Source organism: Oncorhynchus gorbuscha, linkage group LG02 (assembly GCF_021184085.1).
Source record: "Oncorhynchus gorbuscha isolate QuinsamMale2020 ecotype Even-year linkage group LG02, OgorEven_v1.0, whole genome shotgun sequence".
NCBI lineage: Eukaryota > Metazoa > Chordata > Actinopteri > Salmoniformes > Salmonidae > Oncorhynchus > Oncorhynchus gorbuscha.
Window position 1 is genome coordinate 58,910,537 of NC_060174.1, and position 17,499 is coordinate 58,928,035.

The 17,499-nt window shown below is 43.7% G+C and overlaps 1 protein-coding gene across 3 annotated transcripts; it reads left to right on the forward strand.

Annotated features, from left to right (window-relative positions):
• The first annotated feature begins 10,834 nt into the window (after positions 1-10,834).
• On the forward strand, positions 10,835-15,354 carry si:ch211-215c18.3. Of its 3 annotated transcripts, none has more exons than XM_046295404.1 (5): positions 10,835-11,213; positions 11,731-11,853; positions 12,057-12,223; positions 13,476-13,668; positions 14,213-15,354. In XM_046295404.1, the coding sequence occupies exons 2-5, from the start codon at positions 11,814-11,816 to the stop codon at positions 14,317-14,319; spliced, it is 507 nt and encodes a 168-aa protein (XP_046151360.1). In that variant the 5' UTR covers positions 10,835-11,213; positions 11,731-11,813; the 3' UTR covers positions 14,320-15,354. The 3 variants fall into 3 exon arrangements, with proteins under 3 accessions (XP_046151360.1, XP_046151353.1, XP_046151343.1); XM_046295397.1 differs by having other exon boundaries at positions 10,837-11,213; positions 11,758-11,853; XM_046295387.1 differs by lacking the exon at positions 10,835-11,213 and adding an exon at positions 11,376-11,667 and having other exon boundaries at positions 11,758-11,853.
• Positions 15,355-17,499: the final 2,145 nt, after the last annotated feature.

A 17,499-nucleotide genomic window follows, 5' to 3' on the forward strand; every position in this document is an offset into this window, starting at 1 on the left:
TAGACGATGCCATCCCCACAGTGACTATAAGGAAACCATGGATTACAGGCAATATCCACGCTGGGCTAAAGGCTAGCGCTACCGCTTACAAGGAACGGGACACGGACATGGACACATACAATAAAGCCCGCTACGACCTCTGACAATACATAAATCATGTAAAAGAACAATATAAGAGGAAGGTGGAATCCTTTTACCCTGGATCCAAAGCTATTCGTATGTGGTAGTGCTGGCAGATGATGAAACCCAGTCGTCATTTGCCCAGTGATGCAGAGCTCCCAAATGAGCTAAATGCCTTTTATGCTCACTGTGCCTTGTGTAAAAGCCACTGTTTTTCTCTATGACTGAGTGATCTGATGTGAGCAAAGTGTTCAAACAGGTTTACAACCACAAGGTTGCCAGGCCAGAAGCAATACCAGGGTACATTCCCAAAGAATGAGCAAACCAGCTGGCAAGTGTCTTCTTGGACATTTTCAATCTCTCCTTGTCCCAGTCTGTAATCCCAACATGTTTCAAGCTGACCACCATTGTCCCTTTTCCCAAGAGCCTAAATCACTATCGCCCTGTAGCACTCACATCTGTAATTATGAAGTGCTTTGAAAGGCTGGTCATGACACACATAAACACTATCATCCCAGTTACCCTAGATCCAGTGCAATGGGCATACTGCCCCAACAGATCCACAGATGACACAATGTTAATTACACACTGCCCTCTCCCACCTGGACAAGAGGGGAAATTACTATGGACAATGCTATTCATAGACTACAGCTCAGCGTTCAACACCATGGTCTCTGGACTCATGTACATACAATGTATTCAGACCCCTTGACTTTTTCCATAAAAAAAAAACTTTACAGCCTTATTCTAAAATGAATTAAATTACATTTTAATGACTGTCAAGTTCTGACCATAGTTCTTTTGTGTTTTCTTTGTTTTAGTGTTGGTCAGGACGTGAGCTGAGTGGGCATTCTATGTTGTGTGTCTAGTTTTCCTATTTCTATAGCCTAGCCGCCAGTCAGCCAGGAGCCGCTAGAGCCGTCAGCCAGCCAGGAACTGCCAGAGCCGTCAGTCAGCCAGAAGCTGCCAGAGCCGTCAACCAGCCGTCAGTCAGCCAGGAGCCACCAGAGCCGTCAGCCAGCCAGGAGCCGCCAGAGCCGCCAGTCAGCCAGGAGCCGCCAGAGCCGTCAGTCAGCCAGAAGCTGCCAGAGCCGTCAACCAGCCTGAGCTACCTCTCAGTCCTGAGCTACCTCTCAGTCCTGAGCTACCTCTCAGCCCCCAGTCTGTCATGAGCCGCCAGAGCCCCCAGTCTGTCATGAGCCGCCATAGCCGCCAGTCAGCATGGAGCCGCCAGAGCCGCCAGTCAGCATGGAGTTGCCAGAGCCGCCAGTAAGCCAGGAGCCGCCAGTCAGCCAGGAGCCACCAGAGCCGTCAGCCAGCCAGGAACCGCCAGAGCCGTCAGTCAGCCAGGAGCCACCAGAGCCGTCAGCCAGCCAGGAGCTGCCAGAGACGTCAGCCAGCCAGAAGCTGCCAGAGCCGTCAACGAGCCTGAGCTACCTCTCAGTCCTGAGCTACCTCTCAGTCCTGAGCTATCCCTGAGTCCTGAGCTACCCCTACAGGTCTGAGCTACCTCTCAGTCCTGAGCTACCCCTCAGTCCTGAGCTACCCCTCAGTCCTGAGCTGCCCCTCAGTCCTGAGCTGCCCCTCAGTCCTGAGCTGCCCCTCAGTCCTGAGCTACCCCTCAGTCCTGAGCTACCCCTCAGTCCTGAGCTACCCCTCAGGAGGAGGAGTTTGTTAAGTCCAGTGAGACCCTTTAGTTGGGTTGCCAGTCCTAGGTTGGCGGCAAGAGTCGCCATTCCTAGGAGGAGACTAAAGCGGACAAAGACTATGGTGGAGTAGGGTCCACGTCCTGCGCCACCGCAGACAGATGCCCACCCAGACCCTCCCCTATAGGTTCAGGTTTTGCGGCTGGAGTCCGCACCTTTGGGGGGGGGGGGTACTGTCACGTTCTGACCATAGTTCTTTTGTGTTTTCTTTGTTTTAGTGTTGGTCAGGACGTGAGCTGAGTGGGCATTCTAAGGTGTGTGTCTAGTTTTCCCATTTCTATGTTTGGCCTGATGTGGTTCTCAATCAGAGGCAGGTGTTAGTCATTGTCTCTGATTGGGAAAGATATTTAGGTAGCCTGTTTTGTGTTGGGTTTTGTGGGTGGTTGTCTTCTGTCTTTGTGTCTATGCACCAGATAGGACTGTTTCGGTTTTTCACATTTGTTGTTTTGGTATTTTGTAGTGTTCTCATTTATTTGTCTTTATTAAACATGTTGAACACTAACCACGCAGCGCTTTGGTCCGATCCTTCGTCCATTGAAGAAAGCCGTTACGATGACAAAGCGAAAACAGGATTTTTAGACATTTTTGTAAATAAAATACATAATTTACTTAAGAATACAAACCCTTTGCAATGAGACTCGAAATTGAGCTCAGTTGCATCCTGTTTCCAATTATCATCCTTGAAGTTTTTCTTGATTGGAGTCCACCTGCTGTAAATTCAATTGATTGGACATGATTTAGAAAGGCACAAACCTGTCTATATGAGTTCCCACCATTGACAGTGCATGTCAGAGCAAAAGCCATGAGGTCGAAGGAATGGTCCGTAGAGCTCCGAGACAGGATTGTGTATTATTGTTTACGTTTCGTATCATTACATCCTGTGATGTGATTCTCAAGGATGTCTCTTATTGCCACTTATTCTGTGCATCCTAACATTGGTCTACACAACATCTGGGTTCTTCTGGACTCCCCGGGGTCCTCAGATGTTCCCCTGCCTCACCTACATGGAGCACAACCTGGGGGTGGACTGAGTTCCCAGGACCTCAGGGGGCGAAGGACTGGGGCGAAGGTTCACCTTCAAAACACGACAACGACCCTAAGCACAGAGCCAAGACAACACAGGAGTGGCTTCTGGACAACTCTCTGAATGTCCTTGAGTGGCCCAACCAGAGCATGGACTTGAACTTGATCGAATATCTCTGGAGAGAACTCAAAACACCTGTGCAGCGACGCTCCCCTTCCAACCTGACAGACCTTGAGAGGATCTGCAGAGAAGAATGTGAGAAATTCCCCAAATACAGGTGTGCCAAGCTTGTAGCATCATACCCATGAAGAATGGAGTCTGTAATCGCTGGCAAAGGTGCTTCAAAAAAGTACTGAGTACAGGGTCAAATCAAATAAAATCTTATTGGTCACATACACATGGTTAGCAGATGTTAATGTGAGTGTGGCGAAATGCGTGTGCTTCTAGTTCCGACAATGCAGTAATATCTAACAAGTAATCTAACAAATTCACAACAACTACCTTATGCACACAAATGTAAGGGATGAATAAGAATATGTACGTACAGTTGAAGTCAAAAGTTCACATACACTGAGGTTGGAGTCATTAAAACTTGTTTTTCAACCACTCTACAAATTTCTTGTTAACAAACTATAGTTTTGGCAAGTCGGCTAGGACATCTACTTTGTGCATGACAAAAGTAATTTTTCCAACAATTGTTTACAGACAGATTATTTCACTTATAATTCACTGTATCACAATTCCAGTGGGCCAGAAGTTTACGTACACTAAGTTGACTGTGCCTTTAAACAGCTTGGAAATTTTCAAAAAATGATGTCATGGCTTTAAAAGCTTCTGGCTAATTGACATAATTTGAGACAATTGGAGGTGTACCCATGGATGTATTTCAAGGCCTACCTTCAAACTCAGTTCCTCTTTGCTTGACATCATGGGAAAATCAAAAGAAATCAGCCAAGAAAATTGTAGACCACCACAAGTCTGGTTCATCCTTGGGAGTAATTTCCAAACACCTGAAGGTACCACGTTCATCTGTACAAACAATAGAAAGTATAAAAATCATGGGACCACGCAAGCCAAAGAACACAATCCCAACCATGAGGCAAGGGGGTGGCAGCATCATGTTGCGGGGGTGCTTTGCTGCAGGAGGGACCGTGCACTTCACAAAATAGATGGCATCATGAGTCAGGAAAATTATGTGGATATATTGAAGCAACATCTCAAGACATCACATCAGTCAGGAAGTTAAAGCTTGGTTGCAAATGGGTCTTCCAAATGGACAATGACCTCAAGCATACTTCCACAGTTGTGGCAAAATGGCTTAAGGACAACAATGTCAAGGTATTGGAGTGGCCATCACAAAGCCCTGACCTCAATCCCATAGAAAATGTGTGGGCACAACTGAAAAAGCGTGTGCGAGCAAGGAGGCCTACAAACCTGACTCAGTTACACAGGAGGAATGGGCCAAAATTCACCCAACTTATTGTGGGAAGCTTGTGGAAGGCTACTCGAAATGTTTGACCCAAGTTAAATTATTTAAAGGCAATGCTACCAAATAGCATTGCATGTATGTAAACTTCTGACCCAGTGGGAATGTGATGAAATAAATAATTTGTTCTCTCTACTATTATTCTGACATTTCACATTCTTAAAATAAAGTGGTGATCCTAACTGACCTAAGATAGGGAATCTTTACTATGATTAAATGTCAGGAATTGTGAAAAACTGAGATTAAATGTATTTGGCTAAGCTGTATGTAAACATCCGACTTCAACTGTATATGGATGAGTGATGGCCGTGCGGCATAGGCAAGATGCAGTCAATGTTATAGAGCAGTATATACATATGAGATGAGTAATGTAGGATATATAAACATTATTAAAGTGGTGTTATTTAAAGTGACTAATGATAGGCATAGGCAAGATGCAGTCAATGGTATAGAACAGTATATACATATGATATAACCTACACTCGATCCCTCCGATGTCAACAACTACAGACCAGTATCCCTTCTTTCTTTTCTCTCCAAAACTCTTGAACGTGCCGTCCTTGGTCAGCTCTCCCGCTATCTCTCTCAGAATGACCTTCTTGATCCAAATCAGTCAGGTTTCAAGACTAGTCATTCAACTGAGACTGCTCTTCTCTGTATCACGGAGGCGCTCCGCACCGCTAAAGCTAACTCTCTCTCCTCTGCTCTCATCCTTCTAGACCTATCGGCTGCCTTCGATACTGTGAACCATCAGATACTCCTCTCCACCCTCTCCGAGTTGGGCATCTCCGGCGTGGCCCACGCTTGGATTGCGTCCTACCTGACAGGTCGCTCCTACCAGGTGGCGTGGCGAGAATCTGTCTCCTCACCATGCGCTCTCACCACTGGTGTCCCCCAGGGCTCTGTTCTAGGCCCTCTCCTATTCTCGCTATACACCAAGTCACTTGGCTCTGTCATAACCTCACATGGTCTCTCCTATCATTGCTATGCAGACGACACACAATTAATCTTCTCCTTTCCCCCTTCTGATGACCAGGTGGCGAATCGCATCTCTGCATGTCTGGCAGGCATATCAGTGTGGATGACGGATCACCACCTCAAGCTGAACTTCGGCAAGACGGAGCTGCTCTTCCTCCCGGGGAAGGACTGCCCGTTCCATGATCTCGCCATCACGGTTGACAACTCCATTGTGTCCTCCTCCCAGAGCGCTAAGAACCTTGGCGTGATCCTGGACAACACCCTGTCGTTCTCAACTAACATCAAGGCGGTGGCCCGTTCCTGTAGGTTCATGCTCTACAACATCCGCAGAGTACGACCCTGCCTCACACAGGAAGCGGCACAGGTCCTAATCCAGGCACTTGTCATCTCCCGTCTGGATTACTGCAACTCGCTGTTGGCTGGGCTCCCTGCCTGTGCCATTAAACCCCTACAACTCATCCAGAACGCCGCAGCCCGTCTGGTGTTCAACCTTCCCAAGTTCTCTCACGTCACCCCGCTCCTCCGCTCTCTCCACTGGCTTCCAGTTGAAGCTCGCATCCGCTACAAGACCATGGTGCTTGCCTACGGAGCTGTGAGGGGAACGGCACCTCAGTACCTCCAGGCTCTGATCAGGCCCTACACCCAAATAAGGGCACTGCGTTCATCCACCTCTGGCCTGCTCGCCTCCCTACCACTGAGGAAGTACAGTTCCCGCTCAGCCCAGTCAAAACTGTTCGCTGCTCTGGCTCCCCAATGGTGGAACAAACTCCCTCACGACGCCAGGACAGCGGAGTCAATCACCACCTTCCGGAGACACCTGAAACCCCACCTCTTTAAGGAATACCTAGGATAGGATAAAATAATCCTTCTCACCCCCCTTAAAATATGTAGATGCACTATTGTAAAGTGGCTGTTCCACTGGATGTCATAAGGTGAATGCACCAATTTGTAAGTCGCTCTGGATAAGAGCGTCTGCTAAATGACTTAAATGTAAATGTATATGAGTAATGTAGGATATGTAAACATTATTAAAGTGCCGTTATTTAAGGTGACTAGTGAGATCTTTATTAAGTCCATTAGTGGCCAGAGATTTGAGTCTGTATGTTGACAGCAGCCTCTCTATGTTAGTGATGGCTGTTTAACAGTCTGATGCCCTTGAGATAGAACCTGTTTTTCAGTCTCTCAGTCCCAGCATACACCTGTACTGACCTTGCCTTCTGGATGATAGCGGGGTGAACAGGTAGTGGCTCGGGTGGTCGTTCCTGTTACAATGGGTGCTGTAGGTGTCCTGAGGGGAAGGTAGTTTGCCAACGGTGATGCGTTGCGCAGACCGCACCTTGCGGTTGAGGCGGTGCAGTTGCCATACCAGGCCATACAGCCTGACAGGATGCTCTCGATTGTGCATCTGTAAAAGTTTGTGAGTTTTTAAGCGACAAGTCAAATTTTTTCAGTCTCTTGCACCTTCTTCACCATGCTGTCTGTGTAGGTGGACCATTTCAGTTTGTCCGTGATGTGTACTCAGAGGAACTTAAAACTTTCCACCTTCTCCACTACTGTTCCATCGATGTGGATGGGGGGTGTGCTCCCTGTGCTGTTTCCTGAAGTCCACAATCATCTCCTTTGTTTTGTTGACATTGAGTGAGAGGTTATTTTCCTGACACCACACTCCGATGGCATTCACCTCCTCCCTGTAGGCCGTCTCGTTGTTGTTGGTAATCAAGTCTATCACTGTAGTGTCGTCTACAAACTTGATGATTCGGTTGGAAACGTGCATGGCCACGCAGTCATGGGTGAACATGGAGTACAGGAGAGGGCTGAGAACGCACCCTTATGCGGCCCCAGTGTTGAGGATCAGCGAAGTGGAGATGTTGTTTCCTACCTTCACCACCTGGGGTCGGCCCGTTAGAAAGTCCAGGACCCAGTTACACAGGGCGGAGTCGAGACCCAGGGTCTCAAGCTTAATGATGAGTTTGGAGGGTACTATGGTATTAAATGCTGAGCTGTAGTCAGTGAACAACATTCTTACATAGGTAATCCTCTTGTCCAGATGAGATAGGGCAGTGTGCAGTGTGATGGCGATTGCATCGTCAGTGGACCTATTGGGGTGGTATGCAAATTGGAGTGGGTCTAGGGTATCAGGTAGGGTGGGGGTGATATGCTCCTTGACTAGTCTCTCAAAGCACTTCATGATGACAGAAGTGACTGCAACGGGGCGATAGTCTATTAGTTCAATTACCTTAGCTTCCTTGGGAACAGGAACAGTGTTGGCCAACTTGAAGCATGTGGGTACAACAGACAGGGATAGGGAATGATTTAATATGTACGTAAACACACCAGCCAGCTCGTCTGCGCATGCTCTGAGGATGCGGCCAGGGATGGGCCTTGCCTTGTGAGGGTTAACACATTTAAATGTTTTACTCACGTTAGCCACGGAGAATGAGAGCCCACAGGCTTTGGTAGCGGGCCGTGTCAGTGGCACTGTATTGTCGTCAAAGCGAGCAAAGAAGTTGTTTAATTTGTCTGGGAGCAAGACGTCGATGTCTGCGAAGGAGTTGGTTTTCTTTTTGTAATGTGTGATTGACTGTAGACCCTGCCATATACGTCTCGTGTTTGGGCCGTTGAATTGCGTCTACTTTATCTCTATACTGACGCTTTGCTTATTTGATTGCCTTACGGAGGGAATAGCTGCACTGTTTGTATTCGGTCATGTTTCCAGTCCCTTTGGCATGATTAAAAGCAGTGGTTTGTGCTTTCAGTTTTGCGTGAATGCTGCCATCAATCCACGGTTTCTGGTTCGGGAAATGTTTTAATAGTCACAGTGGGTATAACATCTCCGATGCACTTGCTAATAAACTCGCTTACCGAGTCAGCGTATACATTAATGTTGTTGTCTGAGGCTATCCAGAACATATCCCAGTTCACGTGATCGAAGCAATCCTGAAGCGTGGTATCCAATTGGTCAGACCAGTGTTGGACGGACCTGAGCACGGGCATTTCCTGTTATAGTTTGTTACAATCTCTGTCTCTCTGGAAGGCAACTCGTGCCCTAATTTTGCCCTCCTTGTTATCTAGAGATTGGACATGGGCGAGTAATATGCTCTGGAGCGATGCATGGTGTGCTCGCCTTCTGAGTCTGACCAGTAGGCCGCTCCGTCTGCATATCCTGCGGCGGATGCGTTGTTTTGGGTCAGCCTCTGGGATAAGATCCCATGTCCAGGGTGGAGGTCCGAACAAAGGATCCGCTTCGGGAAATACGTATTCCTGGTTGAATGTTGGTAAGTTGTCATCAATTTAATATCCAATATTTCTTCCCGGTTGTATGTAATTACACTTGAGATTTCCTGGGCTAACAATGTAAGAAATAATACTTAAAATAATACATAAGAACAAATAACTGCATAGTTTCTTAAGGACCTGAAGGGAAGTGACCAATTCTGTCGGTGCCCTCTTAAATCTGAATACTTAAGTCTGAATTACTTATGTAAATGTGATATTAAAGTTTTATATATACATATATATTTCCAGTGGGGAGAACAAGTATTTGATACACTGACGATTTTGCAGGTTTTCCTACCTACAAAGCATGTAGAGGTCTGTCATTTTTTTCATAGGTATACTTCAACTGTGAGAGACTGAATCTAAAACAAAAATACAGAAAATCACATTGTATGATTTTTAAGTCATTCATTTGCATTTTATTGCATGCAATACGTATTTGATCACCTACCAACCAGTAAGAATTCCGGCTCTCACAGACCTGTTAGTTTTTCTTTAAGAAGCCCTCCTGCTCTCCACTCATTACCTGTATTAACTGCACCTGTCTGAACTCGTTACCTGTATAAAAGACACCTGTCCACACACTCAATCAAACAGACTCCAACCTCTCCACAATGGCCAAGACCAGACAGCTGTGTAAGAACATCAGGGATAAAATTGTAGACCTGCACAAGTCTGGGATGGGCTACAGGACAATAGGCAAGCAGCTTGGTGAGAAGGCAACAACTGTTGGCGCAATTATTAGAAAATGAAAGAAGTTCAAGATAATATAATATATGATAATATATGCCATTTAGCAGACGCTTTTATCCAAAGCGACTTACAGTCATGTGTGCATACATTCTACGTATGGGTGGTCCCGGGGATCGAACCCACTACCCTGGCGTTACAAGCGCCATGCTCTACCAACTGAGCTACAGAAGGACCACTGACGGTCAATCACCCTCAGTCTGGGGCTCCATTCAAGATCTCACCTCGTGGGGCATCAATGATCATGAGGAAGGTGAGGGATCAGCCCTACATGGCAGGACCTGGTCAATGACCTGAAGAGAGCTGGTACCACAGTCTCAAAGAAAACCATTAGTAACACACTATGCATTCATGGATTAAAATCCTGCAGCGCACGCAAGGTCCCCCTGCTCAAGCCAGCGCATGTCCATGCCCGTCTAAAGTTTGCCAATGACCATCTGGGTGATCCAGAGGATGAATGGGAGAAGGTCATGTGGTCTGATGAGACAAAAATAGAGCTTTTTGGTCTAAACTCCACTCGCCGTGTTTGAAGGATGAATACAACCCCAAGAACACCATCCCAACTATGAAGCATGGAGGTGGAAACATCATTCTTTGGGGATGCTTTTCTGCAAAGGGGAGAGGGCGACTGCACCGTATTGAGGGGAGGATGGATCGGGCCGTGTATCGCGAGATCTTGGCCAACAACCTCCTTCCCTCAGTAAGAGCATTGAAGATGGGTCGTGGCTGCGTCTTCCAGAATGACAACGACCCGAAACACACAGCCATGGCAACTAAGGTGTGGCTCCGTAAGAAGCATCTCAAGGTCCTGGAGTGGCCTAGCCAGTCTCCAGACCTGAACCCAATAGAAAATCTTTGGAGGGAGCTGAAAGTCCGTATTGCCCAGTGACAGCCCCGAAACCTGAAGGATCTGGAGAAGGTCTGCATGGAGGAGTGGGCCAAAATCCCTGCTGCAGTGTGTGCAAACCTGGTCAAGAACTACAGGAAATGTATGATCTCTGTAATTGCAAACAAAGGTTTCTTTACCAAATATTAAGTTCTGCTTTTCTGATGTATCAAATACTTATTGCATGCAATAAAATGCAAATGAATTACTTAAAAATCATACAATGTGAATGGATTTTTTGTTTTAGATTCCGTCTCACAGTTGGAGTGTACCTATGATACAAATTACAGACCTCTACATGCTTTGTAGGTAGGGAAACCTGCAAAATCGGCAGTGTATCAAATACTTGTTCTCCCCACTGTGTGTATATATATGTATATATATATATATATATATATATATTAGCAGAAATGTCGTCACCTGTTTTTGCTTTGTGATTATGAAGTATTGTGTGTAGATTGATAAGGGGGGAAAATAACAATTCAATTAATTTTAGAATAAGGTTGAATTCTTTCCCGAATGCACTGTATCTACCTCATACCTTGTACCTCTCTGCACGTTGGTCTTGTACTGGTGCTCTCTGTATATAGCTCCCTTCTTTTGTATTTTATTTTATTCCGTGTGTTGTTGTTTTTAAGCTCTGCATCGTTGGGAAGGGCTCTGAGCAAGTATTTCATGGTAAAGTCTAAAGCAGGTGTATTAGGCGCATGCGAGAAATACAATTTGATTTGATCATACTAATTTGAGTGTCGTATTTATGTTTACTGTTACCTCTAATCTATGAGACCAGGCTGGACTGCACAGCAGCCATATAATCGCCCACGCCCTCCATACTCTGGGACTGTATCAACCAATGACTGTATATACGAAGGTATCAGCACGCTAGGCTACTTCGCATCTCCTTGCGGGATAGCCTATGCTGTTTCAGGACAGGACGTCACGGCTTTGACCTAGGGCAAAGAAGCACGAGTTACCCACTTCCATCAGGTAAATGCGACAGATTTATTTGATTGACTATGTGATTATGTTATATGCTGTAATTCTACAATTGGGTATAATGCACCATCGGAAATAATAGGCTCCAGCAAATCGCCCTTTTCGAGACGCTTTCAAGGTGTCCTCTATTTAAGCTCTCTATAAGGCTATGCTGTAAACGTGCTGTTTCATAGAAGCCGGTTTGGTGCAGTGTTATTGAAGACGAGACCGCATGGGCGTAGGCTTGACTCCCCGCAGGCTCTTAGGATTTATGTTGGTCCTGTTTAGAAGAAAATATTATGTAGATTGTGCTGGCTGTTTGGGCTCTTTAGCCTACTCTACAAAATAGATAGATGTCCACTGTCATTTTGGCTACAATGCCGAGTTTTAACAGCCAAAATATTTTTCTCTCCTGTTGGGATCATCATGTAAGAAGTGTGCTCTTGATAAGGCATGCAATGTGAAGGTATTTTTTTTTATTTCACTTCTGGTTCTTAGTAGGGATGTAAGTCTATGCCACTATTCACAGTGTTCTTTGTTGGAATTTGGCACGCAGAGCATCTGAACGTACTTCAGTTTACCGGGCCGAGCACACACGAGCCAGCAGGTGCCATGGAGTCGCAGCTCTCTGCCAGCGCATATCTCGTCCTAGGTAATGCACTCACTCTGCATGGCAATCATCTGGCTTTTTTTGGGGTGGGTGGGTGGGGGGGGGGGGTCTACAAAACCTGCGTTCTAATCTTCCTTTGGCTATGAACTATTTCCTCTGTATTATTGTTTAGATTTCTTATCAATACATCCTGTGATGTGATTCTCAAGGATGTTTCTTATTGCCTCTTATTCTGTGTGTCCTAGCATTGGTCTCCACAACCTCTGGGTTCTTCTGGACTCCCCGGGGTCCTCAGATGTACCCCTGCCTCACCTACATGGAGCGCAACCTGCGGGTGGACTGTGAGTTCCCTGTGGAAGACAACCCTGCACACCTAGGCCCCTACTGCGAGTACAAGCAGGACAGCCGACTGGTAGGATTTGATTGTTTTTCATAGATTTTCGTTCTCTTATTTTTCTCTTTCTTTATTTACACTGAGTGTAAAAACATGAGGAACATCTGCTATTTCCATATCATAGACTGACCAGGTGAATCTAGGTGAAATATATTATCCCTTATAGATGAATGCACCAATTTGTAAGTCGCTCTGGATAAGAGCGTCTGCTAAATGACTTAAATGTAAATGTAAATGTTAAATCCACTTTAAATCAGTGTAGATGAAGGGGAGGAGGCAGGTTAAAGAAGGATGTTTAAGCCTTGAGAGAATTGAGCCATAGATTGTGTATGTGTGCAATTCAGAGGGTGAATGGGCAAGACAAAAGATTTAAGTGCCTTTGAACGGGGTATGGTAGTAGGTGCCAGGTGCACGTACTGGTTTGAGTGTGTCAAGAACTGCAACGCTGCTGTATTTTTCAAGCTCAACAGTTTCCCGTGTGTATCAGGAATGGTCCACCATCCAGCCAACTGTGGGAAGCATTGGAGTCAAAATGGAATGCTTTCGACACCTTGTGGAATCCATGCCCCAACGAATTGAGGCTGGTCTGAGGGGAAAAGGGGTGCAACTCAATATTAGGAAGGTGTTCCTAATATTTTGTACACTCAGTGTATATTTATTAATTAAATTATTTATTTTATTGCATTTAACCTTAATCTTCCCCTATATGCATTTAGCAGCGGCACACTGTTGATTTTAGACGTTTAAGTGTGACTAAACCAGATAGAAAGTATGTAGAAAATATAATGGTATCAAGGCACAGGAACAGGAAACACAGGGATAAATCCACTGGGGAAAACAAGCGACACCTGGAGGGAGTGGACAATAACGAGGACAGGTGAAACTGATCAGGATGTGAGAAATTGAGCAATATATTTAAAAATAAGATCATTTTTGAGAACTAACAATCACCAAAGGGAAAAACTAGACAGACAGTTAGAATCTAAAATACCAAAAATGTCATGAGGCCCCCATTGATTTTGTTACAATGTTTGAGTCACTCAGATAGCATAAGAATAGCTTCTGCCAATTGGCAAAATGTGTAGAATTACAGGTAATTTGTTTTGAAACAATCAAATGTTCTCTACGCCCCATAACAAAATGTGTAGAATTGCAAGAAATGAGCTTTAAAATGCCCACTACCACACAAACTTTGCCACTGTTGTTGCAAATGATCACAGTGGAACACTGAAGCAAGTAAATGAAGAAAATAAAATCTCATTCACAATAGGTGGGCAGCACCTACCCCAACGCTGTGTCCCTGGTGTCCACAGACAACCGGAGGAGGGCCAACGTGAGCCTGGTCAACCCCACCGTGTGTCGCCTCACCTGGGCTCCGATGGCAGACGATAAGCCCTACACCTACACCTGCAGGGTGTACCAGGGGTCTACCTGGAAGGAGAACAGCATGGCTGTACACCAGCGTGAGTCATCATGGGTACAGGGATGAGCAGGAGGAAGGACAACTGAGATAGGAGTGGGAAGGATAGGGGAGTCAATGTAGTTGATGGAGCAAACATATTCACTTACAAACATAAATTATTGCAAAAAAATGATGCAAACATATACAGCATTGGAGTTGTTCGGTGGGTTGCCCAAAGATATGAATTTACTCAATCAAATATGTAGTAGGGTAGACAAGAATTATGAAAGTATTTCCAAGAAATTCTCTTTGTGGATCTCTTTGTGTACATGTAGACCTATTTGTTATTGCACATCCATACAGATGAAGTGTGCATTTCGAAAGGCATTTGAATCATTTTTGTCTGGAAAATGAGTATGAAATCAAAAACTAGTAGCGAAGTATAATTGAAAGAGAAGTGTGATGACATGATCTTTCAGTAATGACTCTTGATGTGGTAGATAATATTAGCATTTTTCTAAATGCAATTTTCTTTGTTGCAAGGGTTTGTTTGTTGTGTTTGTGTACAAGTGTTTAAATCTGATGGTCTGTTTTTGTCTGTCTAGGAATTCTTCCAATCTGTTCAGCCCTCAGCGTGATGTTCCATACCGGGCTATTTCTTCTGTCCCTTGTGATGTCACTTCCTGTAACTACGGGTCTCCTCTCTCCCTGACCTCCTTTCAATGTACAGATAGCTAGATGTTTTTAAACAGATTTTCATATCATTATTATAGTTCACAATAATAACTACAATTTACTGAGATCATAGACAATGTGTAATTAGTGTGAAACAGTGGTATGTTGGAGGCTGTGGCTCCATATTCACTGTTTTCTGACCACTTCAATGATCACTTCAAAAACTGATCCATCAGACGAGTTCTTATTCTGTACTATCTATTCTCTATACTTTAGGCTTTGCTTTTGGAGTATCAGGTGAGAATCCTATCAAACAATTTCTTTATATCAGTCAAACTTTCAGGACTTCCAGACTTTCACGCTCATATCAGCCCTTTGTCTCAGGGATGCTAGTACTGGAATGGATGGTCATATCCTAAAGAGATTCACAATGGCTATGTTTACCACAGGCAGACCAATAGTGATATTTTTCCACTCATCGTTTTTTTAAACAATCAGGTTAGTTAAAAGAAGCCTTTGTGGAAAGATATATATAATTATATATCTTTAAAAAAAATATTATCCTTTATTATTTTACCCTAACACTACCACCCCTCCCCTAATTGGAGTAAACTAGTGTTCAATTCATGAATCATTAATTCATTAGGCCTATGGATTTTACATGTCTGGGTGGGTGCACAGCCTGCGAGGGCATAGGCCCACCCACTTGGGAGCCAAGCCCACCCACTGGGGAGCCATGCCCAACCAATCAGAGTACGTTTTTCTCCACAAAAGGGCTTTATTACAGACAGAAATACTCCTCAGTTACATCAGCTGTCCAGGTGGCTGGTCTCAGACGATCACGCAGGTGAAGAAGCCGGATGTGGAGGTCTTTGCTGGCATGGTTACACGTGGTGTGCGGCTATGAGGCTAGTTGGATGTACTGTCTAATTCTCTATAATTACGTTGGAAGCGGCTTATGGTAGAGAAATGAACATTAAATTATCTGTCAACAGCTCTGTTGTACATCCTGCAGTCAGCATGCCAATTGCACACTCCTTCAAAACTTAAGACATCTGTGGAATTCTTTTGTGTGACAAAACTGCACATTTTAGAGTGGCCTTTTATTGTCCCCAGCACAAGGTGCACCTGTGTAATGATCATGCTGTTTAATCAGCTTCTTGATAATACACACCTGTCAAGTGGATTGATTATATTAGCAAAGGAGAAATGCTCACTAATAGGAATGTAAACAAATTTATGCACAACATTTGAGAGAAATAAGCTTTTTGTGCATATGGAACATATTAGATCTTTTATTTCAGATAATGAAACATGGGACAAACATTTTACATGTAGCTTTTATATTTTTGTTCAGTGTATATTGCACAGCTGTATATTTTTTTGCTCCGTAAATGAAACTGGTCTAGTTTTTTTATTCAATCACAATTTTCATTAACCAATTTTGGTCTTTAATGAAGGGGCGACAGACAAGTTTGCAAACACAGCCTTTGTGAATCTCTTTAGGACATGATCACCCATTCCCATTGTAGCATCCCTGTAGCATTGACGAGATAGTGGGGGGTGAAAAGTAAGGCCAACACTACCGTATCAGAGTGTGTACTTGGCTCACAGCCCCTGATTCTGGGGCACTTAAAGCTGCAATATTGTATGTAACTTTTTGGGGGACCCAACCAAATTCACATAGAAACGATTTCTATGCTTCCCGTGCTTAAGTTTATTTTTGTATCTTTTACGTTTGGTTTTGTACACCAGCTATAAAGAGCTGATTATACATTATTTTTGTACTTTAAAAAAAATCACAGTATTTCAGATGGTACAATGATTATCAATACTTGTTTTGGCACATAAACTGAAATTAGGGCAACTATTATAATTTTAGTAACCAGGAAATGGCAGAGTGATTTCTATGGATTTCCTCTGAATTACCATTAAGATAATGGATGAAATGGAAATGAAAGTTGGAAGTTGACAATCCCATGCTATTGATTGGCTAAAATATTTACGTGTCAGGTGGTATGTTGTAACTATTCAATAATTGGTTAATGATCAACTCTTGCCTTTTATTTCAATCTCAAAGTATTAAGAAACCTTTCATAGACGCAAAGAAATCTGATGCTCTCTCTAGTTTGAAAGTTTTGTTTACATTTTGTCATTCCCACATGTTCTTGTAGCTTTCATACAGTAGAAGCTTGAGCTTAGCTAAATTGTATATCAAAGGAAACATTACTCTTAGTGATATCCCCTGTATTGCATAATTACGGATTGCTGATTAGCCATTGAAAGTTCAAGACATGTTATGACTGTGTTAAATGTTTTGATACTCAGCTTCACATGGCACATTATTAGTTATTGTAATAATGTATTAAATCCATAGGCAACAATTATATTCAACATTTTGTAATGTTATTTTTTAGAAAATTATTAAGTGGAATTGCTTACAGATGTATCTTGCCAAAAATGATTGATCAAATTGTGCTTTCACTGCACCATAGCATTCTTTTGGAAATAATTATATAGGTTATTACAAGTAAAAGTATTTCATATGCTTTGCAGATTAAAAAATTATTGTAGCAATTTTTTTAGGACTCATCATGGAGGTCATTCTAGATCTTTGTCCTCAAAAACCTCCAATCACTGTGAATGAGATCAGAGTCTAGAAGACCACGCTGAAATCGAGGCTGTTTTAGGACAAGCACAAATTATAGAAAAGCTATTGAGATAATAAGATCAGGTGGTGAATGAATGAGATAGTTAATTTGATTTACTACCATAACTAACTAAATGTTTCTGGACAAAAAAATGATGAACTGAAATTAGCACTTGAAATGGACCAGGGTCTCTGATACACACTACCATCACGTGTCCTGATAGTAGTTAGTAAGTTTATAATTTGTTGATGTTAGTTTTTAGTATGTGCAGAATGAAAGAACATGTAGATGGGTTAAATATGTCTTGTTGATGATGTCATTAGCTGCTTTCCATTCTCTTCCTTTTTCATTCTAATGCTCTTATTGCTCCCACGCACAGCTCACACTGGCACTGCACTAGCTATTTGCACATGCTTTAAGTGCCTATGCTTTTTGAATGCTGCTTTATCGTTCATATCAGTATCTGTGTCCTTGCAGACAATTCTGCTTCTCTTACACGGCACACCTTACTTAGCACATATCCTGTGTGCTGTACCTTTTTGTTTTTGTCACCACGCACTGAAATC

Excerpts from the sequence above, each read along its gene's own strand:
- si:ch211-215c18.3 (XM_046295387.1), top strand. Across the intron at positions 11,854-12,056 it reads CAGCGCATATCTCGTCCTAG|CATTGGTCTCCACAACCTCT; the intron begins GTAATGCACTCA and ends TGTGTGTCCTAG. Across the intron at positions 12,224-13,475 it reads ACAAGCAGGACAGCCGACTG|GTGGGCAGCACCTACCCCAA; the intron begins GTAGGATTTGAT and ends CATTCACAATAG.